The sequence below is a fragment of the Ichthyophthirius multifiliis genome (genome assembly GCF_000220395.1).
Source record: "Ichthyophthirius multifiliis unplaced genomic scaffold scaff_1120509251397, whole genome shotgun sequence".
Lineage (NCBI taxonomy): Eukaryota > Ciliophora > Oligohymenophorea > Hymenostomatida > Ichthyophthirius > Ichthyophthirius multifiliis.
Window position 1 is genome coordinate 12,147 of NW_004085913.1, and position 27,852 is coordinate 39,998.

The window sequence follows — 27,852 nt, forward strand, 5'->3', positions numbered from 1 at the left end:
AAAAAGTAACACCCTTATCCTTCTCTTTTTTAATTTTTTATATATCCATAATACAAACCTCCTGAATATATTCCAATAGATCTTCCATTTGGAACTCCGTTGTAGTTCATTTATGAATAAAGGTAGTTATTAGAATCATGAATATAATAAAAATGCTAATCATCATAATTTTCTAAAGAAGGCTATTCTAACTTTAACAAATGTTTATTTTTTTAATATGAATTATAAGCTAAACTACTTAAATTTGATTTAATTAAATTTTACAGTTCATTTCCGATTCTTTAGAACTCGTTTTTTTCACAAATATTAAAATAAAGTATTTTAAACTCATCGAAAATTTTACAAATGTTTTAGTTTTTTTAAATAAAGGCTTAAATTGTTAAAAAAAGCTCATTCTAGTGTATTTATTATGTAAAATTATATAAATCTAACATATTTTAACTCCCATAATCAGTATTTTAAAATAATGAGTTGTATGTATTTAATTAATTTAGTATTTATTATTTAACAAATTAGTTTATTTATGATATTTAATTAAATATTCTTATTGAATATTAGTCTATATCTTTTGAGAATTTTTCGCATAGTTTTTACTTTCCGGAATTTATTATTTCATATATTTATTAAATTTCGATGAATGTATGACTTTCTTTATGTTTTTTTATACAATTTTGACATAATATTCTATTTTGTTAACATTATTATTAAGCGCAAAAATAAATTATTTATTTTTTATGAAATTCACATATAGGATTGTACATTTTTTGTTAGTATTTTTTTTGTAAACTTATATATTTTCTTTTATTTTTTTTTATTTTTTTATTTTTTGCTTGTTTTTTTGTTTAAAATATAAATTTATGTAAATGGTTAATATTTAGATAGAGAAAAAAAAAAAAAAAAAGAGAAAATTTAAATTATATAATGTTTAAATAATAATATTATTTTTAATTATTTTTTTAGAATGAATTAATTAAATTATTTTATTAATAACTTTTTTTTTTTTATTATTATTATTCTAATTTATTTTAAACCTAAAAATTAAAAGAAACAAAAAATCTAAATAAAAATCATTTTTTTTAAAAAAAAATGAATTAAAAAGAAGTTTTAGAAAGTAATATATATATTCAATATTTATTTTAAAACTTAAATAATAGAAATATTAAATCATTACATATAAAATTACAAACAAGACTATGATGATTTGAAAAAATTATTTCGAAATTTAGCGGATGCAAATATAAAAGCAGTAATATTAATATTAATAAAGCATTTAAGTTTATTTGAAATCGATTAAAAATACATTGAGCTTTTCCGTCTTTTAAACTACATAATATAGCATATGTAAGATTCAAATTTTCGAATAGTAAAACAAAAAGTACATGAATTTTTAGAAAAATCAATAATTCATTCAATATAATAATAAAATAATAAAACTACAAATAAACAACAACCAAATCTATAATAAGAAAGGAAGCAAATAATATAAAATATAATTTAAAATGTAATAAAGTTTAATGATTATGATACAGTTAGACTTATAATAGAATTTTTTACACCAGGAAAAATTCCTGATTAATTAATACTAAAACTTTTGAATATTTTAGTAAGTTTTTAAGGTAATTTAATAATAATAATACTAATATATATATATATAGGATAAAATATAAAATAATACTCTAACGAATTATTAAGTAAGTTTTTATCAACATGTACTCTTATATAAAATCCTAAAAACCGGATTATATATTCCGAATTAATGCTAAAAATATATGATAATTTATCTATATGTGTAGAAAATCAAGACGAAATAAATATCCAATCTATAGAAGACATAACTATTTCAATATATTCTATGATATCAACTGAATGGATAAGCTAAGGAGATTTTGAAGTATATATATATATATATATATATATATATATATATATATATATATATATATATATAAATAGTGTTAATAAATTACTGTTAATTTAATTGGACATATGGTTTAATTTTTCCCAAAAGAATAAATATATAAAGTATGCGATAAGATAATATAAGATTTTATAACCCATTTAAAAAAAGCAAATGAGAAAAATAGTTAAATATATATAGGCTTTAATAAACTATTGGAAAAATTACTAAAAACAAATAAAGCATATTTTGAACATTAAATAAAGTCGATATAAGTTCAATTATATGAGGCATATAAAAATCCGATTTTCTCTCTGAATTTTGAGTTCGATCCAGAAACAATTAAAAGGAAAAATTAGCTTTTGGCTTTATTATAAAACCTGGCTTAGTTTAATGTCGATAATATTTTAGAATTATATATAAGCCGGCATTAATCTAAAGATATGATTGAAAAAATAAGCTCTTTATGGATAACTAATTTTCTCCTTTAAAGAAATTTCCAAAACATATCTTTATAAACTAAAAAAACTCTTATCAGTTCTTTTTAAAAAATTACCTTCGAATCTAATGTTGAATTAAGGTATGTTATAATCGAAAATATCTTTACTTTATTTAATTAAAAAACTTTTCTGGAAGAAATTTAAGACTTAAAATAAGATAATATAGATATTTCTTTCATGCTTTTTTACCTAGTCCAATAGGCATCAATCCACCCTTAAGAAATTGAGGACAAAAAACATATAAAAACTCTCCCTTTTTAAACAACATTAGAAAATCTCAAAAATCGTGCATAATATTTACTCTAAATCATCACAAATAGCTTCGTTTTGCAAACCTAAAGTTTAATCTGGCCTTAAATTTTAGAGTTTATTCCAAACCCATCATTTTCCCCTGGCTTGAGTTGTGTTTTGAAGTGTATATAGTGTTTTTTTTTTAAATATAAGGAAAATTTTTCAAAATTTCCAACTATTAATAATTCGGATTAAAAAATTCCCAAAATTTCGAGTATATTAGTAAGACTAGTTATCCTTTTAAGAATCCCATAGTATTTTAAAGGATTAGGAGTAGAAATAATAAAGGCTTTACCTTTTCTTTTAAGTTTTTATACTAAAAGAAAAGATTAAAAGAAAGAAATAATTAGTATATGTAATGAAATTGAATTTACAATAATGTAAGAAAATAATAACGACGAAAAAAAATATTGTGAAAAAATTTATTAATTATGGAAGGTTTTACTTGATTAATTTGATAGTAATGAACATTTTATGAATTTGCATGAAGATATAATCGCTGTATATGGTAATTATAATAAAATTTAAGATTTATAAGTCCATATGATGAAAATGCATGCATTAATTTTAACGAAAATAGAAAGCTAGGAGGTTATTAAGAATTAAATGGATAAATTTGTCAATTAAGTATATAATGATTACTCTAATCATGCTATTAATCTTAATATAGATAAAATAGAACCTCCAATATAAATGAAAACTGCTCTAGCAGATACATTTGCATTAATAGCCACTGAAAAAATAGATCTAGTTACAGATAAAATAAGAAATATTTTAAATTCTTAGGTTATTTAAAAAAAATAATAGTAGGGATTTGGTATTGGAATTCTAGGAATTTTTTCTAAAAATGGAAACGATGATACTTTTTTAATACCTATATTATCTAATATGATTTTAGCTTTAGGTTATATATGTATAAGGGTAGATAGTAGGTAAAAATATAAATATATTTATAAATTTATATATTTATATATATATATATTTATATATTTATATATTTATTTATTTATAGAAAATTATTTAAGAAATTAGAAGGAAATATTATTAATATATTTGCCGCTTTTTTAGAAAAATAAGGAGATGAGATTCAATTAAATATATAAAAATGTATGGAAATGATAAGTAAAGGAGTACTTTTTATATAAAATAATTGCGAATAACCTGATGTGATTGAAATTTAAAAGATTTTCTGTAAATATAAGGATGTATTTTATAAGACATCCCTTTAAAATTTCAAGAATAGTAAAATTTAATAAATAAAGTCTGTTTCATGGGAATGCATTTGTACTTTATTTAAATTAGAGCCTGCATATTCATATGAATAAAATATATATTTTTTTAATCTATGTATATAAACTGTAGAAAAATAAATAGAAAATATCTCTTTTTATGAAAATTAATTTGTTTATTTATTCTAATCGATTCTTTACCATAAAAAACTTAAATAAGAAGAAGAAACTAAAGTCAATTAATATATTTCGGTTTGGTAATTATTTTCTGAAATAATTAAAAAAATAGAAAAAACAAAAGACTAAAATACACTATTAATATATTATACAAGCTTATTAAAAGCTTTATATGAAAAATAATTAAAACTCGATGAAAACGAAGATATTTAACATTTTACGATTATTTTGGTCATTTTTCTGTCTCATATATATAAAAATAACTGTGATTTGTAAAAGATCTCTTTGCTTTGTTTAGAAAAAATAATTATTTCATGGAATATATACTTAGATGTGAATAATAGGAATATAGACTTATTAAATGAAAGCTTAGTTTCTTAATTATCGAAAAAAATGTCATTTTAGGAACTTTAAAGTATAGTCAATGAAAGTATATAAAGAGTTATTATAGAGGAAAATCTTTAAGTTTTGAACGGATTTACTTCTTTGCATAATAAATTTTATACTTTGAAAGAAAATGAACTTAGTGATTAATTAGAAAAAGTGCTATAAAGCTATTATTAGGTGTTCGAAGTTTAAGAAAGGCTTAATTGTGAAGAAAGCTAAAAGGAAAGCTTAATTGAATATGTAATATGTTTATTAGAGAAAAATCTAAATAAAGGCTTAAATATTTTATTGGAAGAATAAGTCGTTTTCCCGATAAATGCGTTTTCAGGAAAGGTTTTGAAAAGGATTGTGGGCAATAAAGGTCTGCTTTTTAAAACTTTTAATCATTTAACGGACGTGGTTAATAATCCAGAAGATAAATTATTTAAAAATAAAGGAAATGCGATTAGTCATGCTATACTTTTTATTGGATTTTTATTTGAAGTTAATAATGATATAATTCAAATGGTTTCTAAAAAATATTTCTGTGCAATTTTTGGAACGTTTCTTTTAAAATTTTCAACATCTTTAGATTATGAATTTAATAAAGATTAATTGTAAATATATAAATATATAGATATATAAATACATGAATATGTATATTTATAGGAAAGAAGTTAATTCTTCTAAAATATGTTTTTGGTCTTTTTAATAATTTTTAAAAAATTCTTATAAAATGCAATTATTAGATGATTTTTCTACTGGATTATAATAAAAGCTTATTTACGAAGATTCTTTTGAAGACGGAATTTCCGAATTATTAATGATTTTATGTAAAAATAGTAAACTTTAAGAAATAGTAATAAATAACTTATTAATATTTTTTTTATTATTATTATTAACAAAAAAAAAAAAAAAAGAATGGAATTCTTGATTTTTTAAAAGCTTTTATTTAAAAAAGTCTAAAATCATAAAAAAGTGTATGTTTAATAGTCATAAGCCAATTAATTTAATCCACTCATTTTGTTTTTGATTTTTATGATCAAATAAACATTAATTTAATCGAAAAATGGTATATGTATTTAATTAATACTTTACTCTAAAATTCATAAGATAATAGCGATTAGATTAGATCTATTGTATTTAAAGGAATAGGAAATATTACTTATTTACACAAATATAATATTGCCTTATATAAAGATGATAAAACTGATTTAGAATAGGAATTTAATAATATTTCTAATTAAGATAATAATAATTTAATAAATGAATAAAAATAGTGTTTATAAGAAAATAATATTTGTCCTTTTTAAAAAAAACAACTTCTTGATGATATTGAAAATGGGGATTAGTTTTTATAACAAGAATAAGATAATAATTAAAAGCATTTATTTTGTATTGAAAAAGATAAATATACTTAAATTTTGGAAGTTCTTTTTTACGGAATGGATGATTTATCAGATAATTGTGTAAAAGACGCATTAAATAGTTTACAAAATTTAATTTAATTTATAAATCCGTCTTTTTTAAATCCTTATTTAATAAATTTATTATAAAAAGTTACAATTAATTTCGAAAAGTATTAATATTTATATAAATGTATTTATATTTTATTAAAAACTAAAAGATAAGAAACAATATTAAGAATAACTTCATTTAATTTATATGGAAAATTATTAGAAAAACTAAATTAATGTGAAGAAAAAGAAGAATATATTGAAAACTAATTACATTATATAATAATTTCAAATATAGTACATTTAATGGACGAAAGTAAATAAATTTAGGAAATATGTAAAATTAATCTTGAAAAAGTATCAAATATGCTCTCTTTATAACCTATAAATGATATTTTATAAGAAAATTTATCCGATAATGAATTTAATGTAGATTTTTTGGAAAAAGAAGAAAAATTAATGCTCAATTTAATTTCTTTTCTTTCTAAAAATTTCACAAATAAAATATATTTATATGCGGAAACTTTAGTTGAATATACAAAATCATTTGATGAAAAAATTAAGTGTGCGTCTATTTTAAATCTTATTTATATTTTTAGATTATTACAAAATGAATAATAGGATAGTTAAAAAGTTATTATGGATAGGCTATATGAAATTATAGAAGGATAAGGTGAGAAGATTAGTATAATAGATAAGTATATCATGAAATCAACAGTATTTTTAATTAAAGAATTAAATAATGAATAATAATGAAATAAATATATATTATAATAAGAAATTTAATATTAAATAAATATTTTTATTATTAAAATGAATAATTTTGTTTTAAAATATTTTAATTTTTATATATTTTATTAAATAAAGGATTTTTTAAGGTATATTTTAAATGTTTAATAATATTTTTTAGTTGATAATAATTATATAAAATCATTCTAATTTTGCAAAAAAAAATTATAATATATTATAAATTTTATTATAAAAAATGTTATGCCTAAATAATCATAAAAAATTATTTTTAAATAAGTTTGAAAAATCTAATAATAAATATATTTAATTAGAAGTAAATAATATTAAAATATTACAAATTTGTTATTAAATAATATAATATCTTTGACAAAATATAATTATATATAACATGAACTTATTAAAGAATAAAAAATAAAAAATATACATATTTAAGATTAAGATATATTAAGAATAGATATATTTTGAAAAATATTTAAATAAAATTGTATAAAGCAAAAAATATAAAAACAAAAATTTTTATTAAATATTTTTATTATTTATAAAAAAAAATCATTTAGCAGATTTCTTGACTTATTTAGGTTTGCTTGATTTAGGTTTAGTGTTGATTCTGGCAAGCTTTATAAAATTAAAAATATAAAAAAACATATATATATATATATATATATATATATATATATTATTTATATATATTTATATATATTATAAATTGTTAATATTATTTACTCTTTTTTTTAAGACCATAACTTTGAATCTATCGAAATCAGTTAAAGAAGCTCTTTTAGCTTTAACTGCTTATCTTTTAGCGAACGCAGTTTCTGCATACTTCTTGTTCAAATCAAATTTTTAGATTTTTTTTCTATTTTTATATAATTTTTGCTTTTTAATAATATATATAAATTTAAAATAATACCTTAAAACTGTTGTTCTTTAATGTAATTTAACATCTGTAATGTGGAATTTAGTTAAGTTAACTCTTTTAATGGGAATAACTTATCTTTTAACATTATCGCCATCAACTAAAACTCTATTTTAGTTAACAATATCTACAATTACGGCTAATTTGCCTTTATCAGAACCGAAATTGATATAGACTACTCTACCTACTTAAACGAATTTGTTGAATACCTGTTTTATATTATTTTTTCAATTATATTTTTTTTAATTATATTATTACCATTTCTATTTATTTGATTTATATTTTTTTTTTATTTATTTCTTTCTTTCTTTTTTTTATATTTATTTATTTTATACTATATTAAATTTAATTATTTATATATATATATATATATAATTATATTTATATATTATTTTTTTCATATTTTTTATTTTAATTAAAAGGAAAAATAATATTTTATTTTATTTTTTTTAAGTTAATAAAATAAATAAAAAATAACAATTTTCTTATAAAATCATTTTTTTGCTTTTTTCTTTTTTTCTTCTTCTTTGATTTTCTTACCTTTCAAAATATTAGTTTTTTTAGTTTTAATATTTTTCTTTTTATCTGAAATTTCAAGTTTAATTTCTTTTAATTCTTTTTTAGAGTCTTCTACTTTTTTATCAGCTTTTTTACCATCTTTTTTGATTGTTTCTCTAATTGCGGGTTTTTTATTTTAATTCCAATTACAAAACTGAATTTCTTTTCGAATTCTTTATTGAAATAATCCTTTACATTAATATTAAAATACCCATATTTATTTAATTAATCACTAATCAATAAATTATCTTCATTTAATTCTATTTCATATCTTTCCCTAACTTCTTTTATTATTTCCAATTTTGAAACTACATCTTTTAATAATTCTGCATTCGCAAAAGAACTCGTTCTAACTATTTCAAAATCAATATTTTCGATTTTTGTTTAAAAATTTGTTAAGTCTTTATATTTCTAAATTTTAACTGTAATTAAATCTTCTTATAAATTAGGAAATATACGCTGACGTAATCCTGGAAAATTATAAGCAGCAATATACTTTGGGATTAATGTTTAGTGGGCATATCCGGGCTTTACTGATACTATTTGTCCTTCAAAGCCTACTTATGGATAATCTTGGAGCATTACTACTTGAATATTTCTTTTAGAAAAATTAGTGGGATAGCTTTAAAACGAATTTTTTGCATTTTTATTTTATTTCTTATTATTTTTAATGATATTCTTGTTTATTTTTTTAAAAAAAAATATTTGTTTATTTTATATATATATATAATATAATTTAGTTTAGTTTTTATATATTTTTTTTTTTTCTAAATCTTTTTTTTTTTTTTTAGTAAAAAAAATAAAATATTTTGTATTGACTTATATATTTTTAGAATTTATTTTTTTATTATAATTTCTTTATATATATAATTATATATTAATTATATCTTATTAGTATTTTTATTTTTTATAAAATGAAAATATTCATTAAAATAAATCTAAAAAAGTTATTAATTATATTTTATTTAGTTTTATTGTCAAATAATATAACATTTTTAATATATATTAAATCTTTTTATTGTATATTTATTTATTAATTAGATTTTTACTTTAAAATATTTATTATATACTTAATTAATTTATTGATATATTTTTATTAATGAAAAAATATAATTTAAACTATATAATTAATTAAAATTCTAATAATATGAACAATATAATGAAATAGTAATTTATATTTATTTTCATTAATAATAAATTATTCTAACTTCATATTAATATTTTATTTATAATTTATATTTAATATATTATATTAATTTTATATATATTGATAAATTTAATTATTTTATTAATTAAAATATGCATTATATTTAATATTATATAGATTAAACATATAATTAGTATTAAATAGACAATTTTATATTTATTATTAAATGATTTTTTTAATTAATTTATATTTAAATTAAATTATTAATAATACAATATATAAATATTAACGTAATTCTTATTATTAAAATTATTTATAATTAAATAAAATAAACTAAAAAATATTAATACTAATTTTATTCTTATTTGGAAATTTTATATCTAAAAATATATCAAGTATTAAGAAACAATATAAATTTATTTGTTTTTTTAAACAAAAAAATTAAAGTCTATTTAAATGTAATAAAACATCTATTAAAATTTCTGAAGTAAAAGAATTCTTTTAGAATTAGAATAAGCACTTGGGAAATAAGAAGGAGGACAAATTCCCGAAGAATAAATACCAGAAGGGCAAGTTTCTGATGAATAATTTTAGACGTTTTATTAAATGAGTGGTTTTTTAGGCTTATAATTTTTAATTCGAGAATTATTTTTATTTATAATTAATTATTTAAAAATAAATTTATTAAAATATTAAGGCACCAGCCTTTTTTGAAGCGTGAGTTTGAAAGGTAGGTATGTTCTATTAATATAATTAAATTTTAATTATTTTTTTAAATATATATAAAAAAAAAAATATATTAATTAATTTTCTTAACTTTTTTTTTTAAAAAAAAAAAAAATTCAAAAATAAAAGAAAAAATGAATAAAGAAGAAATTAAAAAAAATGGTAAAAAATGAATATTTTCATTTTTTATTTTTAAATAAATAAAACAAAAAAGATGGAAAGTATGATTAATAGAAATAAAATATTGAATAAATATAAATATAAGAATAAGAAAATAAATAAGATTAATAACAATTAGATAAAATTTAATAAAATAAAGAAGAAGAATAATAAATATAAGAAGACAATCAAAAACAAGATGAAGAAGAAAATAAAAGTAAACATGATTTCGCAGATTAATAAATATAAGAAGAATTATATTCTGACCCTCATACATAAAAAAAAATCGAAAAATATTTAAAAAGATAAAGATAAAAGTTCTTTTTTTAAAAAAAATAAAATATAATACTCAATTTATAAATTAAAATTTTGAAATAGAGTTATTAATAAAGCATACTTAAATTAGGAAAATGTTGATAGAATAGAAGATGCTAGAGAATCAAAATTTTATTTCGAAAAATATAGATGCTTAGAATTATGTAGATTTATGCTCATGTTAATGGCTTAAGGAGTATCGGTTTTAGATGTAAATTTAAATAATATATATGTAAATCTATATATAATAAATATTAAAATAAAATAGTAAAAATTATATTTTAAAATCTATAATAATAGTATGAACTTGAATTTATTGAATAAGAAGACAAAAATATATTTGTAGATTGGTTTTTATTTATAACCTTATTTTGTACAGTATTATTAAGTATTATAATTATAAAATATATATATATATTGATATATATAATTTAATATAATTCAAATAATATAAAAGTTATTATGACTTATTTTACTTATATTTCTAAAAATGAATTTCTTATATCCACAAAATCTTAAGGACCATAAACTACTATATTTAATACTGGAGAATGGAAGACTATGATTTTAGAAATGTTTATTTATACAATAATCCCACTTCCATTGACTAAGAGTATAAAAATAGATTTTTATATTGAATTTTATTAAGTTTCTACTTATTACTAACTAAATGAAATTTTAACATTTATTATGTTATTAAGAGTAATTATTATGGTAAAATAATTCTTTAAACTACACGATGGAGTAGTGAAAAGTTAATAGAATATGGTAATTTTATAAAGGATAAAACATAAAATAAATATTAATTTATAAATAAATTAAAATATAAATAAAAAAAATTTATATAAAATATTTATATTATATATGTGTTGTATATTTAAAAAAAATAATAAGTATAAATAAAAATTTATATATTTATATTTAAAAATATATATATATTATTAAATATATATAAATTTATATTTATTTATAAATATATTTTTTTAGTAATATGTATGCTATAGAAATGAACAGTTTGTTTATAATAAGAGTTTTAATGAAAAAATAACCTTTAAAAATATTTTTATTTTGCTATATTTTTTCTCTATTTATATTCAGTTTTGGGGCTAGGGTATGCGAAAGACCTATTCTTAGAAATAAAGAAGCATAAACTTATCAAGACTATAGTTATTTTACTACAGCTATGTGGATGGTTTTGATTACTATTCCTTCAGTGGGGTATGGAGATAAATATCCAGTTACTAATTTGGGGAGGTTTATAGTTACTTTGGCTATTATTTCAGGAACTTTTATGCTTTCAATATTAGTTAACAGTCTAACAAATATATTAACTATGAGTAATTTAGAAAAAAAATCTGTAAATATATTAAAGAAATTACATATAAAATAAAATGTGAAAGAAATCGCAGGAAAGCTTGTTTTTTTAACAGGTTTGTTTAGAATTAAAATTAGAAAAGGAGAAAATATTAGTATTTTTTAAACAAGACAATTAAGAAAAAGTACTGACTTATTTAAAAAAATATGTAGGTAAAAGATAAATATATATATAAGAATATTTTATATAGATATATATATATATATATATATATAAATAATTAAAAATATTTATGTATAATTATAAATATTTTAATATATAAATTAATATTAATATTGTTTTATTTTTACCTATTTATATATAAATTATATTTATAGGGAATTAAAATATGTAGAGGATGAAACTAATTTGTCAGAATAATTTGATAAATAATGTGCTTTTGTTAGAGATGAATTTACTAATTGTAAATAATTTGTTGATTTTATGGTTGGGACTTAAAATGTAATTTAAAATTTGGTTTATAGTAATAATAATGATAATCTTACTCATTCAAATATATAATTTAATTTAAATTATAATATTGAGGAAAAGAAAAAATAATATTAGTAGTAATAATTGTCCAAATAAAAATAAATATCTAGTGTTAAATATTATACTGAGGATATGGATAATTCGTCTGCTAAACTTCCATATTCTTTTAATTATAATCTATAAAATCTTAAATAATAATCTCCATGAATTTATAATAAAATATAATTATATCTTTTAATATTAATAATTTATTTTAATAATTAAATAATTTTTATAATATATATTTATAATATAAATTATAAAATAATTTAGAAAATAAAATTAAAAAAAAAATTATTAAAATATTTAAAAGTTTGATTTTTTTTAGAAAATTCATTTATAAAAACATTTTTTGATAATAAAATTTTTAAATATTTATTAAATTAAAAAAATATAAAAAGTTTAACAATAATATAAAAAATAAATAATTATAAAAAATAATATTAAAAATATCAAATAATAATAAAAATAAATAAATACATATTTAATAATATATTAATAATAAATGTTTTTATAATATCCAATTATTAATAATAAATAAAAGAGGAAATTAGATCCAAATTAAAAAATTTAGAGAGCAAAAAGTAATAGTTTATAATCCTTAAATGATTTAAAGATTATAAATAATTAAAATTAAATAATTAATGATAATATAATAAATTATTCAAATTTAGATGGAGTTATTTTAAATTTCGAAAATGCTAAAGTTTTTAATACAAAACATATTTAAAACAACACATCTTATATATAAAATAGAAAATATAGTTTAGTGCAAAAAAATTAGATTTCATTAAAAGACTATAGACTAAAATAACATTAAATAAAAATAAATAATTTAATTAATAAAAAAATCATAAAAAAAGAGGATAAAACTGTATTTTTTATATAATAAAAAAATAAGTATATTTTATTTAAAAAAAAGCTAAAAATATATATAAATAAAGCTACAGATACATAAGAAGATTATAGAGAAGCTAGAAATAGATTTGATAAATTTGAAAAAGAATGTCAAATAGAATAAATTTATAGAGATAAAGAAGATAATATTATAGAAATAAATAAATATTTAAAAGAATACTAATAAAGTAAAATTAAAAATAGTTATTCAGAAACTAAGTAGAAAATATAAAATATAAGGAAAAATTTGAAAAATCATAAAATAGATATTTAATAAATAATAGCAAGTTATTTATAAATATATATAAAAAATAATATTAATTTATATATATATATATATATATATATATATATATATATATATATATATATATATATATATATATAATTATATTTTTTATATTTTATTTTTAAATATAACTTAGCAAATAATTTATATACTTATGAACATGAATTTATTGAATCAAATCTTTAAAATATTGAATAATATATAAAATAGGAATTTATAGATGTATAAAAAGAAACTGCCATTAAAATTATTGAATATATAAATAGAATATTTAAGGAAAGAAGTTTATATAGAAATAAATATGTAATATATTTTTTATTTATAAAACATTTTATTATTTCATTGTTTTACATATTAATTTTTTATTATCTTTTTTCAAATCAAAATTCATAAAAACTAATTAAGAATAAATTATTCATTTTTATAATTGAATTTTTAAACAATATGTTACTGAATAAATAACAAAAAAGCAATTCAAAATTACATAGATATTTAAAAGATTTTAAAAAATATATATATATATAATTATATATTTTATTTTATATATAATTATATTTATTTTTTTATTTTAAAAAAGTTATAAGAAAATAATATTACTAGTAATCCAAATATACTTAACTTTAGAATGACTTAAGAGTATTTTATTTAAAAGGAGAAAATATAAAATTTAGAAATAAAAACTTAAGATTTATTAAATAATATATAAATTTTAAATAAAGAGATTTAATATTTTAAATTTAATTTAGAAAGTAAAGAAATCGAAATAGGAAAATAATCTATAGAAATGAATATAATAAAAGATGAAAACAAAAGAAACTAAAGTTATTAAAAATAACTTTTATAATAAATTTAAGTACTTAATTTATAAAATTAAGAATTAAATAATAAAATTATTTAATAATCATAAAATAAATAAGATAATCGTTTAAAAAAATAAGAATAGATAATATAAGAATTAGATAAGCATAACTTTAAATTAAAGGAAGAAATATAAAAAAAAATAATACTAATAAAAAATCTTGAAACAAAAGAACAATAAAATATTATTTATATAAAATAAATTTTATAAGAATGCGGTTTAAATTCAGAAACATAAAAAAATATTTAAAATAAACTTTAAAAAATAAATTAAAAAGAGAGTTCTGATAAATAAGAATACTTAAAATAATTCATAAACTAATTTAATAATTAAAGAAAAATTACATCTTCATTAGAAAATGAGTCTTTGAAGAGTTTGTCAACTAAATAATAATTTAATATGGGTGATAATATTTCTGTATAAAGTAAACATTAAATATAAGATACAATGAATATTTTTAATAATGAAGAGATGAACCTTTATATGAAAGAAAAAAAAAATATTAAATAAATAGTTAAAAAAATTATTAAAAATAAATAAATTGTTTAAAATTCTAAAGGAGAAGATAATGAGATTGAAGTATATATATACATATAATTATATATTTTTATTTAATAAAGGTATAAAATTAAATAGAAACTGAAGAAGATTTAGAAATAGAAATCGATGTGCCATGTAAAATTATAAATCAAAATAATAAAAATTTTGTTGTTAAATGCGAAAATTAAGGCAAATAATCAGATAGTTTATATTAAAAAGTTATGCCTAATAAATTTTTTGAGAAAGTTTAATCTTCAAAAAGCATATAAAGTAATTCTTCAGATAAAAAAAAGAGAACTTAAATTAGTTTTAATAATAAAGCTTTATATAATATTTAAAAATAATAAAGTAAAAAAAAATACTAGAATAAGGAAATTATAAACATTTAATAACATTTTAAGAAGATGATTATTTAAAGAAAACTGTAAAATAGATATAGAATAAAGATATTAAAAAAATATATAACCTAATAATAATGATTTAGAAAATAAAACAATTTAAAAAGTAAATAATAAAATAATTATATATAATAAAATAATTATTTATGCAAAATTTACAAAAACATTATAAATAAATATACATATATTTATATTTATTTTTAAAATATGTATAAAAATTATTAGTAAGTATAATTATATAATGAATCAGATAATATTGATAAAGAAATAAATTATAATAATTGTAATAATTAAATTGAAAATAAAATTATTCCGATAGATGAAAATAAATAAAATAATATTGATTAAAATGTGGATAATAATGATTAAATAGATATTAATCTTATAAATCTATAATAAATATAAAATATAATAAGTAACAATTAATAAACTGGTCAATAAAATATTTTATAAAATAAAATTATTAATAATATTCTATTTACAGAATCAAATTTAAATAATTATAATGTTTTATGTTAAGAAAAAATGTTTCAAAAGATTTTACATACGATCATTTTACAGTCTAAGAAATAGAGACTATCAAAGAAGTTTTAAAAAAAATAATGTTTCAACTATAAATATTTAAAATTAATTTAAAATCAAAAATGAAATTTCTAAAAATGTATTATATATATATATATATATATATATATATATATATATATATATATATATATTTAATATATTAAGATATATGTAAAAAATTAATAAAATTTATAAACATTTATTATAAAAACATATTTTAATAAAAAATAGATAGTTTAAAAAGAATTAAAAAGATAAGAAAAAAAAAAATTAGTATTAAGAGATTTAAGATTAATATATAAAAAATAATGATAATGATAATTATAATAAAAATGATAACGTTAATGAAAATGATAATGATAATTATAATAATAATAATAATAATAATAATAATAATAATAATAATAATAATAATATAAATAATATATATATTAATAATTCTTAATAAATAAATAATTTACAAAATTCTTAAAATACATAAACTTATATTGATTTAATGTATCCTTTAATTGAAACAATATTAAGATAATTAAATATAGAAGAAGATAAAATAAATGATTTAAAAAATAATTTCTGTGATGAAAATTTTTAATAATAAATTAATTTTTATTAAAATAATTAGAAGCTTTGTGAAAATGAATACAATAAAAGATAATAATATATAATTTAAAATAATTAAAAAAAAGAAAATGAAAAATAATAGAAATAGTAATAATTATAATTATAATAAAAACAATTACATTAATAAAAACAATAATAAAAATAATAACAAAAACAAATATAACCATAAGAATAATAATAATAATAATAATAATAATAATAATAATAATAATAATAATAAAAATAATTATAATAATTATAGTAATAATAATAGATACTTAATATTTAAGATAATTTTATGGATTTAAATAACTTGTTTCAAGATGATAATTTAGAGGATTAAAAAATGTTTAAAATATTAAAAATTTTGAAGAAATTGATGAGAAAAATCTCTTGTCTGAACTTATTATTAAAAAATATTTCTCTAATTATAAAAAAATATTAATAAGAGAGTTGATATAATTAAAGATTTAATAAATAAATATTATAATAAAGGATAAAATAAATAGATTTCTTATGATGAATTTAAAAATTATTATATTAAAGTTTATACTTAACATTAAAGATGTGGGTAAAATTGTCCTCATTTATAAAGGTTTTTATAATAAATTGGATTTTAGATTATTTAATATTCTAAAAGAATAGAAATTAAACCTACTAAATAAAAATTAAATCCATTTAGTGAATTTAATTAAGAATAATAACAAAAAAATATATGAATTATATTTTTTATAAACTATATATTTAAATAAATTATTTAAATTTGTATATCTGATTCATCATATTTTATAATGATTTTTTTTAAAAAACTATAAATGCAAACTATAATAAGATATATTTAATTTAAAGATAATAAAATTAATATTATAAATTAGGTTTTTTATTTTTTACTTTATTTTAAAATATAAATAGAATAATAATATATTAACATACTTTATATTAGGATTATAATAAAAAATTATTTAAAATAACTATATATAAAAAAAAAAATATACATAATAAATATAATAAAAATATATTTATAATAATTAATAATAATTTTTAAAATAAAAAAAATTCATAATATATATTTAAAATATTAATTATTTTATATATATATAAATTTAATATTAAAATAATTTTTTATTTTCTTATAATACAATAAAAAAATATTAATTAATTTTTTCATAATTTAAAAAAAATAATAAAAAATATATCTCATATATTATAGGAAGAAATAATTTTTTTTTTAGATATTTAGATAAAAAATAATAGTTATAAAATAAATTTCAATTTATAGATGAAAATATAATATAATTATTATTATAAGAAAATCTACATAATTTTTTAATTTTAAAATTTAAATAAAACTTTTTTTATGTAGTTTGCTTAAAATATATAATTTAATTTATTTCTCTAAAAAAATAAAAAATATCATAAATAATAAAAATAATGGAACAATAAATTGAATTAAATGAAGAATATTAAAATTTAATGACTAAATAACAATTAAATAAATATAATAATATTTTTATTAAATAAAATATAAAATAAAATGATTTAATTTAATCACCTTTTAATTAAAAAAAATAAACAAACATATAGATGAATCAAGATATATTTGATGAATAATAATCAACAATAAAAATTTTTTAAAAATAAATTGCATAAAATTATTAAAACATATAAAATGTTAAACCATTTTAAATATTATCACAAAATGAAATATATATAGAAAATAATATGTTATAATAATAAGCAATTAATATAAAAGAAAAAAATAGAGTATCATTAATTTTAATAGAAGATGAAGAAAAAGATAAATAATAAAAAAATTATATTTTGTAAAAAAAATATATAAAAAAATATATATACAAAATATAAATATATATATATATATATATATATTTATTAATTTTTAATTTATTTTATTTTAATTTTTATAATATATTATTAAATCTCAACATTTTTTAATTCATATATAAATTAAAAATATATTTATATTGAATATAAAATTAAAAATATACATTATCAATAATAAATTCTTATAATTTTATATATATTATATAAAATATTTTTAATATATTAAATAATTTTAAAAAAGAAATTATAAAAGTGTAAATTTTATAAATAGAGATTATTAAATAAATTTATCCTATGAAGATATATAATAATTTTAATAAGATTTTTAATGTAAATTTATATTATAAAAAATAGAAAATAAATATAAAATAATTTTTTTTTTTTTATATTTTTAATTATATATAATAATATATATTAATATAAATATGTTTATTAATCAATATTTTTATTAATTTTTTAATTAGAAATTAATTCAGAAATTTAAATTAATCGTTAATTAGAAATTGAGAGCAATTATTGTATTGATATTGGCTAAAATTCATTTACATAATTTATGCCAGGTCTTTAGTGTAATTTGAATAAAAAAAAGTTTAACAAATAAGACAAAATCAATTTATATAAAATATAAGAGAAACAATAAAATAGTTAAAAAAATTTAGATTGTGATTATTAAAATTATTCATAAATAAGAAATTAAATGATTTAATCTTAATAATATAATATTTATGAATAAAACAAATGTTAAATATTGAAATTATATTAATTATATGAAAATAGATTTTAATTAGATTTCTTATAATTATAAATAATAAAAGACAACGAAATATCTAAACTTTTAAAAGTAATTAGTTATTATAAAAATAATAATATATATATATATATATATATATATATATATATTATATTTTATATTTTATAGTGTTAGAATAATGTAAATGGCCTAATATATTCTATAAAAATTATAAATATGTTAAACAAATAAATAAATCATGATGATGTAATAAAAGAATTATAAAATTTAGTTAAATTTTCAAGCATAGTAAGCGGTTTAGTAAAATTTTATAATTCTTGGATTGAAAATAATAATCTATATTTAGTTGTTAATAATAAAAATTTTAAAAAATATAAATATATATTTATATTTATAATAGACAGAATATTGTTAAATGAATTTAAAATAATTAAAAAAACCATCTGAATAGTAAATAAGACAGATTTTAAAGGATATATGTGAAACATTAAATGTTTTACATTAAAATAAGTGCTTTCATTTAGGAATAAAACCAGAAAATATATTGTTTTCTAAAAAATAAAGATTTAAACTTGGAGATTTGGGATTTTCTAAAATTTAAAATAAAGTAAATTTTAAAAGTTCTTAAGTTTATAATACTTATGTACCTTATTTAGCTCCTGAACTAGTAAATACTTGTGAGAATTTTGATTATTAGGACATCGATTTAGGAAAATCTGACATATTTTCGTTAGGCGCTTTATTATATGAACTTATGATCGATCAGGAATTGCCTAAATTTGGGTTAGAATGGGATTCTTTGAGAATTGGTAAATTTAGCAAACTTAAAAATTTGATTAAATATAGTGCAAGCCTAAAAAATATCGTTAAATAAATGATTCACCCGAATCCTTTATTAAGGCCTTCTTGTAAGGAAATTTTAAATTAATTACCGAGTGAAAATGTCTTCGAATTAGAATTGAAGTATTTAGTTCAAGAAAATTAAGCTTTGAGTAAAAAGTTAAATAATCTTTAAAAAATATAGATAACAAAGAAAAAATAGTTTTTGAATATATTTATTTTAAAAATATATATATATATATATAATAAAAAAAAATTTTGATTATTTAATTATATAATATAAATATATGTTTTAAATTATATTTATTATAGTCAATTTTTTTTTAAAAAATAAAATAAAATAATATAATATATTGATATAAAAAAGATTAATTATAAAATTTTTTTTGGTTTTTTATTTTTGAAATTAAAAAAAAATACAATTTTTATTAAAGAAAAAAATATAAATTTTTTATGAAATTAATTTACATATTATTTAAATATAAAAATATATTAAATATTTAACTTGTTTATAATCTATTAAATTAGCTCGACTAGCTCAGTTGGTTAGAGCATGCGGCTGTTAACCGCAAGGTCGTAGGTTCGATCCCTACGTCGAGCGTTTTATTTTTTATTATATATATATATATGATATTTATATTTTTTAAATGTTATAAAAAAACATTCAATTTTATATTAATTAATTAGTGTTATATACACTATTTCTAATAATATAATAAAAAATATTGAATAATAGGTTATTATATTTATACTTTAATTAAAAAATATTTAATTATATAAAAAAAAATATAATAAATATTATAAAAGATATTTTCTACATATAAATATAATTTTTATACGATAAAAATATGATTTATTATTATAAAATATAGATTAAATTTTATCTATTTTTTTATCTCTATTATATAAATTATTTTTATATATATATAAATTTTATATACTGATTTATTTCACATAGTTTTTTTTAAAAAAAATTTAAAAATATTAATATTAAAAATTAAATAACAAAAAAAAAAAAAATGGGAAATAACTACGAAAAAAATTTTAGTAAGAATACAAGAAAAATAATAGTTTTGGGGTGTGAAAAAAGTGGAAAAACAAGTAATTTGATAATATTTTTATTTAAATAATTTAATATTAATAGAATTTATATAAACAATTAATGGTTAAGAATTTAATAATGAATATATTCCTACAAAAGATTTAGATATACAAGATATTTAAATATAAAAATTATCTTTATAATTTTATGTAAATATAATAAAATAAAAAATTAATTTAATCAAAAAAAAAAAATTAAATAAAGGATTTTTCAGGAGAAGAAAGAAAAAGAATATTTTGGAGACACCATTTTGTAGGGACATAGGGAATAATTTATTTAATAGATGGATCAGACATAAGTTTGTTTGAATAATCTTTTACATAATTATAATAAATATTAAATGATAGAACATTATGTGATGTACCAGTTTGTATATTTATTAATAAAAGCGATTTGTAATTGGAGTAAACTATAATTGATAAAATTAAATAATTATAAGATTAAACTATTCAGTAATTATATTAATTTTACGATTTATTATTTATATATTTATTTACATATATAATCAAAAAATATAAGAAATAAAAAAGTGATGACTAAAGTAATAGAAGGAAGCAATATAAAAAGTAATTAAAAAATATTTATTTTTATAAAATATATATATATATATATATATAGAAAGTGGTCATTAAGAAACTTTAACCTGGCTCTGTAGTGAAATGAAAGTCATTTGAAAATAATAATAAAATAATAAATATAATAAATATATATGTATATTTACATTTAATTCAATTGCATTATTTTATATTTAAAATATAAGATAAAATATATAATATTTATATAAAAATTAATAATATATATATATAATACAAATATAATAATATTTTATTATATATATATATATAACATCAAATAATTTAATCTTTTTATATAATAAATAAAAATATGTTTTTCATAATATACTTATTATTGACATTATTATTAATAAAATTTAATTCATAATGCATTTACAAAGATAACCCAAACATATTAATACAATAAATTATTGAAAACCAATAAAAAACAAACTGTACATAAACTTTATTCCAAAACATAACAATAAAGTGTTAAAATACTGAAAACTATTTAAATTTAGAATAATTGACAATTTCAATGACTATTTTTGAATGCTTAAACATAAGAATAAATACCAGAAAAGACTTAATTTTATAATAAGAGATATTTTTTGGTTTCAAATAAAGATAATAATAATAATCAGTATAAAATTATGTATTTTTAGAATCTAATTAATATATAAAAATAAATGCAAATATAACACATATGGATAATTATTTAGGCATATTAATATTTATTGCTGATAAGAATATATATATAGAACCTCCAAAAACTGATATATATAATAATATTTTTATAAAATCAGGGCATATAGGGTTATAAACAAATGAAGAAATTATTTTAAAAAACTCATTTTTTTCAGCAAATTTTATTCGATGCGATGATGATTTAAATTTTTCTATGAAAAAAAAATCCATTTATAGTTAATTATTTGAGCTTTTTATAGATAAATAGACAGGAAAGGCAAATTTAGTTTTTAAAAAATAAGAAAAAAACTCAAAATTTAAAATTGTTTATTAATTTCTTTAAACTGATTTTACACTGCTTTTTTTAGCTGAAAAAAATATTTCTATGGACATTAATACAACTATTAAGGCTTCTAAAATAGGTCTTTTTTCACTTAATATAGCCTCAAATGGAAATTTAAATTCAACTGGAATGGGTTGCCAACCTAATAATGGTAAAGGAAAGGGTCTTTATTACAATACAGAGTATTAATGTGCTGCCCATGGGGCTCATCATGCCGGCTATGGAGGCATAGGGTTACCTTAGGGGAAATTAGAGGCAGATGTGATCGAATAATATGCAATATATTGCATAAAATATTTCAATTATATAAACTTTATATTCAAAAACAACCCGTATGATTACTAAAATATGTTCTTTGAAGGAAGTGGAGGCTCTTGTTAAAATTGCAGTGAAAAAATTGAGGAAAAAAAAGAAGGAGAGGGTGCAGGAGGAGGTGTAGTAATAATTTATGGAGTATAATAAGTTTAATTAGGAGGTAAAGTAGAATCTAATGGACAAAAATTCTGGAATGTTAAAGGAAGTGGAGGATCCGGAGGTTCAATACTTATTAAAAGTAATATAATATAAGGAAATGCTTAATTAATGGCATAAGGAGGTGATTCAGATGATGAAGGTATATAAATAAATTTGATAATATTTTTTACAATATATCAGACATTTAAATACATAATATATAAAATATTATATATATATAAAATATAAAATATATAAATAAATAATATATGTATTTTCATATTTTATTTATTTTATTCTATTATTAAAATATTTTAGGTTTATTTGGAGAAGGTTCAGGAGGAAAAATATAAATTGATTAATAAAATTGCATAGGATTTTTCGATTTAAATCAAAAAATTTAATAATTTAATGGTATTATTAATGTTTAAAGTGGTTTTCGGAAAATTAATAATTAATTAATAAAAAATGAACTTTTTTTATAAATAAAAGCTAATAACGGAGGTCAATATTATATATATATATATATATAAGTATATAAAAATTTATATATATATATATTAATCAAATATTTTATATTTATACTTATTTATTATACATAGTTTTTATACCATAAATATGTTAAAGTGAATATGAACCTAATATAAATGGAGGATGTGATGTATTTATTAAATATAAACATATATATATATACATATATATACATATATATACATATATATATATATATATATTATAATTATATTTATATATATATATATATATATATATACGCATTTATATATCCATATATTATTTTTATATTTTTATATATATATATATGAATTTATAAAATTTTATAGTTATGTAAATAAGGTTACTATAAAACTAGTTCTTTTGGTTCTTGCAAAAAGGTTGATATATCATAATTTTCAAATAATGTATAATTAAATTAAAATTAAAAACGTTTTCGATCTATTTTTGATGCAATAGAAATATGCTAGTAGTTTTATTGTAATCCTATTAAATTTTATTTAAATAACGTTTTATCTTTAAATGGAATTTTATTTTTTATTTTTTATATATTTATTATTTGTTTGGGTTATATTTGTAGAAGAATACTTAAAATGAAACCTAAAAGAATAGATAGTATTCCGATTGAATATGTAAAATTTGATTTCGATGATAATTAATTCGCTTCAGAATGCAAATAAAGCAATATTTTTAAATATAAAGATATGCTTTATCATAAATATAGGATTTAGATATATGGTGAAAATAACTTGGATAATTATTGGTTTATGCAACCTTAATTGCCTGAAAATAGTGAAAAATTTTTCGATAAAAAAGAATATAAAAACTTTTCTAAAGTAATATTTTTAAAATTATTAAATAAATAAAAAAAAATATAAAATAATAATTTTCTAGAAAATAAATTAATTGTTCTAATGGAATAAGTGTGAAATTATTTTTCTAAAAACACTTAAATATTTATATTATCCTTTGTTTTGGTTTTTCCTATTATTAATTTAAAAAAAAATATATGCAAGAGTTAAAAAATATATAGAAAAAAAAAGCACTCCTGTAAAATAATAATATATATATATATATATATATATATATATATATATATATATTTATATTTTTATTTATATAGGATTTTATATTAAATATGAATATTGATTATTTAGATTATTTAAAGATGAAATTAACTAAAACTGATGATTATTCTATATGTTATATTGATATATTTAATTTTAAAAAAAGGAATTAAAAATACTTTAATTTAACTATTCCTACTATAGTGCATTTTAGTGGTATAGGAGATTTCCTTAAACCATATTATATATGGCCTCGAGATCATTTTTTATAGAGTGTTTTTTATTCTGCTAATAGTTTAGAGTCTATAAATATTGATGATCCTAAAAAGATCAATGTATTTTGTGATAATTATAATTTCCATAGAGAAAATAGCGTTAAATTTGAAAATTTTATTTCTAAATTAAATAAATATGCTTATTAAATTGATTATAATAGCCACATTAAAACATTAGTTGAAAAATTTAAATTAATGAATAACTATATATAGGTATAAAATAAAGTATTTTTTAAAAATTTGGGGCTTTAATTGATACTTTTGATAATAGAAGTACCTTCAAATTAGCTTTTGTTGAAATAATAGTCCATATATAAAGATAAATACACTTATAATAACAGCTATTACCTATAAAGGATAACTTTAGTTGAAAATCAAAAAAACAATTTATAATAGGAAGAATTAAATGAAACCATTAGAAGAATAAAATAAATACATTTATAAAAATAAGAAATAGATGTTAAAATTTCAATTTTTATTTATAGTTATAAATAGAATATGGAAAATTTAAAACTGACATTAAAGAATGAACTTGACGTCAGCATTTGCTTTGGCGAAGAAAATAATAATTAACAAAATTCTGAATTTATAAATAAAAGATTATTCGAAGAATAGAAATATAATAATGAATATAATGAATCAGATAGTAATAATGAAAAAAGTAATAGTTATTAAAGTCTTATGAAAAGTTTTATTGAATTATAAAGTGAATGTATATTATTAGATGATGAATAAAATAAATAAACTAATAATAATTGTTTTTTAAATTAATAATAATAACATTAATAATTTTAATAATAAGATATTAAAAAATTTTAAAAATTTGTTATATCGTTTAATTATTTAATAGGATATATTCGTTATTTGTTCCTTTCTCATTAAAAATCGGCTTATTCTAAAGAAATTATAATCGGCATTTTATTTTCTTTTATTATTTTAGATATAGTAATATCCACTTTTTATACAAATAATCTTTATTATGCTTTCATTTAAAAAGATATTCAATTTGAAGTATTTTTTTTATTTTTTCCTTTTCCATTATCAATAGTTTTTGCCTTTTTTATTGAAATTTTTCTTCTAACAAATTGTTCATATGGAACTGCGAAAGCTTTTTTAATTTTTAATGCTATGGCTTTAGTTACTTTTGCATTAAATTTTATTTACAGTCTATTTATTGCAACTGTAGATCCTTATGTGATTACTTTAAAGATTATAATTCTGATTAATAAAATTTTAATGCAATAAATAGGTAAATCATGTATTTTAGCTTTTAAAAAATTAAATAAAACTATAGAGTTTAAAAATTGAAAATTTAATATATATTAACAAAATCTCTAATATTTTTTTATTATATATATATATATAAATACATATATATGTTTTTAAATATTTATTTATTTTCTATTTTTTATTTTTTAAATATTTATATATCTATTTATTTTTTTCAATTGTTATCTTAAACAATAGGATTTTCATTCATAAAATAATCAAAATCAATAATTTTAAATTTACTGTCTTATGAGAGATTTTTATAACCTTAAACATTAAAAAAGTTAATTTTAATTTAAGTAAATGATTTATCTTCAAATGAATTATTTCTAATACTTTTATAATCACATTCGAGAATTATTTTTTCCAAAACAATTGAATGAATTTATTTTTTTTATTTATTTTTTGATATTTAATCGTTTAAAAAAACTTAATTTTCATCTTTTTAATTACCAATTTTTAAGGAAATTTCACTTTCAAAAGTTAAAAAAAATTAAACATAAATTTAGGCTAATTCTCCGGGTTCAATTCTTTTTTTGACAATATGTTTAAGTTAAATTCCATTAACTATATTATCAAAAACAATGTATTAATATTTATTCTTTTTCCTATTTTCTTTTATCCCTACTCCAAAAATATTATTTACTTTAAATAAATTTATATCTATATTTTCTATATTTTTATCATTATTTATATATATTTTTAAATTATTTTCTTTCAATATGTTTATTTTTTATTTTAATTTTTTATAAAAAGTCCTTTCAAGAATTGCTTCAAGTTTTTATAAATCCTCGTTTTTTAATGCCTGTATATAATCTAGGAAATATTACATAACAATTTTTTCATTTAAAAAAGAATTAAAATCAATCACACATTTTATATTTTCTTAAAAAAAATCGGTTTTTTACCCTTCGAAATCCCAAGGAAAATCCTATATTTAAGATTTATTTTCTTATATATTTTCAGGTAATAATATTTCTAGTTTTGAAGTGATTTATTCTGTTTATGATTTCTTTAATTAATATAAAATTTAACTTTCTTATTTTAATTTTTAGGTGAATTAATCAAAAGGAACATTTTGGATGTTTTGTGAATTTTTTTCTATTATATTTGAGGTCATTTATTTTATTTTTTATTTTTTTGCTTCCTTTTCTATTCTTTCAGGTTCGGTTTTTTTTTTTAATAGTATTATTCTTGATTTCTTATGATTAGAAAAATTATATATGGATATTTTAGTTAATTTATTTATGACATTTTAAGTGAATAATTTATTCATTTTTTATTTGCTTTTTTCTGATATGAAATTATATTTAGTATAAAAAATAAATTAAAAAAAAATATTATTATTAATTATATTTTATTATTGAAATGCTTATTTGATAAATAAAATAATATATTTTTTATTAATTCGTTTCTTAAAATAATTAATAAAAATGAAAATATAAATTATATTAATTAATTATAAGTATTTTTATAAATTTTTTAATAGAATTTGCATCATTTTTTTATATTAAATAAAAAAATAGCGAGATTATTTTCAATATATAAATATTTTCAAAATAAATTTATAAATAAAAGAAATTTCTTAAATAAAATTGCCGATTTTATATATATAAACAAAAAACCAAATATCAAT

General features: G+C 15.8%; 4 protein-coding genes and 1 non-coding gene across 5 annotated transcripts, besides 60 other annotated features; 4 read left to right on the top strand and 1 right to left on the bottom strand. All coding sequences in view use genetic code 6, as the record gives it.

The window, feature by feature from the left end:
* The first annotated feature begins 474 nt into the window (after positions 1 to 474).
* Positions 475 to 540: a microsatellite.
* Positions 541 to 1,263: 723 nt separating this feature from the next.
* Positions 1,264 to 6,673, top strand: IMG5_195480 (hypothetical protein; the record flags this gene model as incomplete). The annotated part of the gene is made up of 7 exons (XM_004024328.1): positions 1,264 to 1,891; positions 1,954 to 2,222; positions 2,358 to 3,620; positions 3,701 to 5,077; positions 5,130 to 5,319; positions 5,381 to 5,741; positions 5,922 to 6,673. The coding sequence occupies exons 1-7, from the start codon at positions 1,340 to 1,342 to the stop codon at positions 6,671 to 6,673; spliced, it is 4,764 nt and encodes a 1,587-aa protein (XP_004024377.1). The 5' UTR covers positions 1,264 to 1,339.
* Positions 1,893 to 1,948: a microsatellite.
* Positions 3,633 to 3,699: a microsatellite.
* Positions 3,640 to 3,699: a microsatellite.
* Positions 3,645 to 3,698: a microsatellite.
* Positions 5,079 to 5,108: a microsatellite.
* A 25-nt stretch (positions 6,674 to 6,698) lies between the features above and the next one.
* Positions 6,699 to 6,753: a microsatellite.
* A 338-nt stretch (positions 6,754 to 7,091) lies between these two features.
* Positions 7,092 to 7,128: a microsatellite.
* On the bottom strand, positions 7,119 to 7,884 carry IMG5_195490 (ribosomal protein, putative). The gene is made up of 4 exons (XM_004024329.1): positions 7,842 to 7,884; positions 7,578 to 7,792; positions 7,391 to 7,523; positions 7,119 to 7,282 (listed from the first exon to the last, which is right to left on the bottom strand). Exons 1-4 carry the CDS (start codon positions 7,842 to 7,844, stop codon positions 7,217 to 7,219), a joined length of 417 nt encoding a protein of 138 aa, XP_004024378.1. The 5' UTR covers positions 7,845 to 7,884; the 3' UTR covers positions 7,119 to 7,216.
* Positions 7,311 to 7,371: a microsatellite.
* Positions 7,798 to 7,839: a microsatellite.
* Positions 7,844 to 7,909: a microsatellite.
* A 1,446-nt stretch (positions 7,910 to 9,355) lies between these two features.
* Positions 9,356 to 9,405: a microsatellite.
* Positions 9,379 to 9,435: a microsatellite.
* A 1,215-nt stretch (positions 9,436 to 10,650) lies between these two features.
* Positions 10,651 to 11,994, top strand: IMG5_195500 (hypothetical protein; the record flags this gene model as incomplete). Its single annotated transcript, XM_004024330.1, has 3 exons — positions 10,651 to 10,876; positions 10,946 to 11,256; positions 11,476 to 11,994. The coding sequence occupies 3 exons, from the start codon at positions 10,651 to 10,653 to the stop codon at positions 11,992 to 11,994; spliced, it is 1,056 nt and encodes a 351-aa protein (XP_004024379.1).
* Positions 10,698 to 10,747: a microsatellite.
* Positions 11,383 to 11,464: a microsatellite.
* Positions 11,414 to 11,467: a microsatellite.
* A 32-nt stretch (positions 11,995 to 12,026) lies between the features above and the next one.
* Positions 12,027 to 12,078: a microsatellite.
* Positions 12,070 to 12,130: a microsatellite.
* A 474-nt stretch (positions 12,131 to 12,604) lies between these two features.
* Positions 12,605 to 12,645: a microsatellite.
* Positions 12,606 to 12,663: a microsatellite.
* Positions 12,664 to 12,759: 96 nt separating this feature from the next.
* Positions 12,760 to 12,850: a microsatellite.
* Positions 12,781 to 12,850: a microsatellite.
* Positions 12,784 to 12,868: a microsatellite.
* Positions 12,804 to 12,879: a microsatellite.
* A 666-nt stretch (positions 12,880 to 13,545) lies between these two features.
* Positions 13,546 to 13,611: a microsatellite.
* Positions 13,594 to 13,657: a microsatellite.
* Positions 13,658 to 14,073: 416 nt separating this feature from the next.
* Positions 14,074 to 14,114: a microsatellite.
* Positions 14,076 to 14,123: a microsatellite.
* Positions 14,124 to 14,399: 276 nt separating this feature from the next.
* Positions 14,400 to 14,452: a microsatellite.
* Positions 14,453 to 14,492: 40 nt separating this feature from the next.
* Positions 14,493 to 14,522: a microsatellite.
* A 389-nt stretch (positions 14,523 to 14,911) lies between these two features.
* Positions 14,912 to 14,951: a microsatellite.
* Positions 14,952 to 16,021: 1,070 nt separating this feature from the next.
* Positions 16,022 to 16,081: a microsatellite.
* A 131-nt stretch (positions 16,082 to 16,212) lies between these two features.
* Positions 16,213 to 16,359: a microsatellite.
* Positions 16,360 to 16,563: 204 nt separating this feature from the next.
* Positions 16,564 to 16,768: a microsatellite.
* Positions 16,616 to 16,793: a microsatellite.
* Positions 16,663 to 16,793: a microsatellite.
* Positions 16,707 to 16,793: a microsatellite.
* A 1,553-nt stretch (positions 16,794 to 18,346) lies between these two features.
* Positions 18,347 to 18,382: a microsatellite.
* Positions 18,365 to 18,407: a microsatellite.
* Positions 18,397 to 18,454: a microsatellite.
* A 108-nt stretch (positions 18,455 to 18,562) lies between these two features.
* Positions 18,563 to 18,598: a microsatellite.
* A 186-nt stretch (positions 18,599 to 18,784) lies between these two features.
* Positions 18,785 to 18,815: a microsatellite.
* A 3-nt stretch (positions 18,816 to 18,818) lies between these two features.
* Positions 18,819 to 18,867: a microsatellite.
* Positions 18,868 to 19,228: 361 nt separating this feature from the next.
* Positions 19,229 to 19,267: a microsatellite.
* Positions 19,229 to 19,280: a microsatellite.
* A 1,070-nt stretch (positions 19,281 to 20,350) lies between these two features.
* Positions 20,351 to 20,416: a microsatellite.
* A 64-nt stretch (positions 20,417 to 20,480) lies between these two features.
* On the top strand, positions 20,481 to 20,554 carry IMG5_195510. The gene has a single exon. It is a non-coding gene; the product is annotated as a tRNA-Asn (tRNA).
* Positions 20,555 to 21,466: 912 nt separating this feature from the next.
* Positions 21,467 to 21,500: a microsatellite.
* Positions 21,501 to 21,729: 229 nt separating this feature from the next.
* Positions 21,730 to 21,763: a microsatellite.
* A 327-nt stretch (positions 21,764 to 22,090) lies between these two features.
* IMG5_195520 (hypothetical protein) lies at positions 22,091 to 23,990 on the top strand (the record flags this gene model as incomplete). Its single annotated transcript, XM_004024331.1, has 4 exons — positions 22,091 to 23,252; positions 23,411 to 23,596; positions 23,695 to 23,753; positions 23,935 to 23,990. Coding segments are annotated over 4 exons (1,463 nt in total), but the record flags the coding sequence as incomplete, so codon positions are not given.
* Positions 23,301 to 23,363: a microsatellite.
* Positions 23,309 to 23,363: a microsatellite.
* Positions 23,601 to 23,653: a microsatellite.
* Positions 23,773 to 23,914: a microsatellite.
* Positions 23,774 to 23,914: a microsatellite.
* Positions 23,991 to 24,666: 676 nt separating the features above from the next.
* Positions 24,667 to 24,714: a microsatellite.
* Positions 24,668 to 24,726: a microsatellite.
* Positions 24,670 to 24,720: a microsatellite.
* Positions 24,727 to 26,326: 1,600 nt separating the features above from the next.
* Positions 26,327 to 26,391: a microsatellite.
* Positions 26,335 to 26,393: a microsatellite.
* Positions 26,394 to 26,871: 478 nt separating this feature from the next.
* Positions 26,872 to 26,918: a microsatellite.
* Positions 26,919 to 27,772: 854 nt separating this feature from the next.
* Positions 27,773 to 27,812: a microsatellite.
* Positions 27,813 to 27,852: the final 40 nt, after the last annotated feature.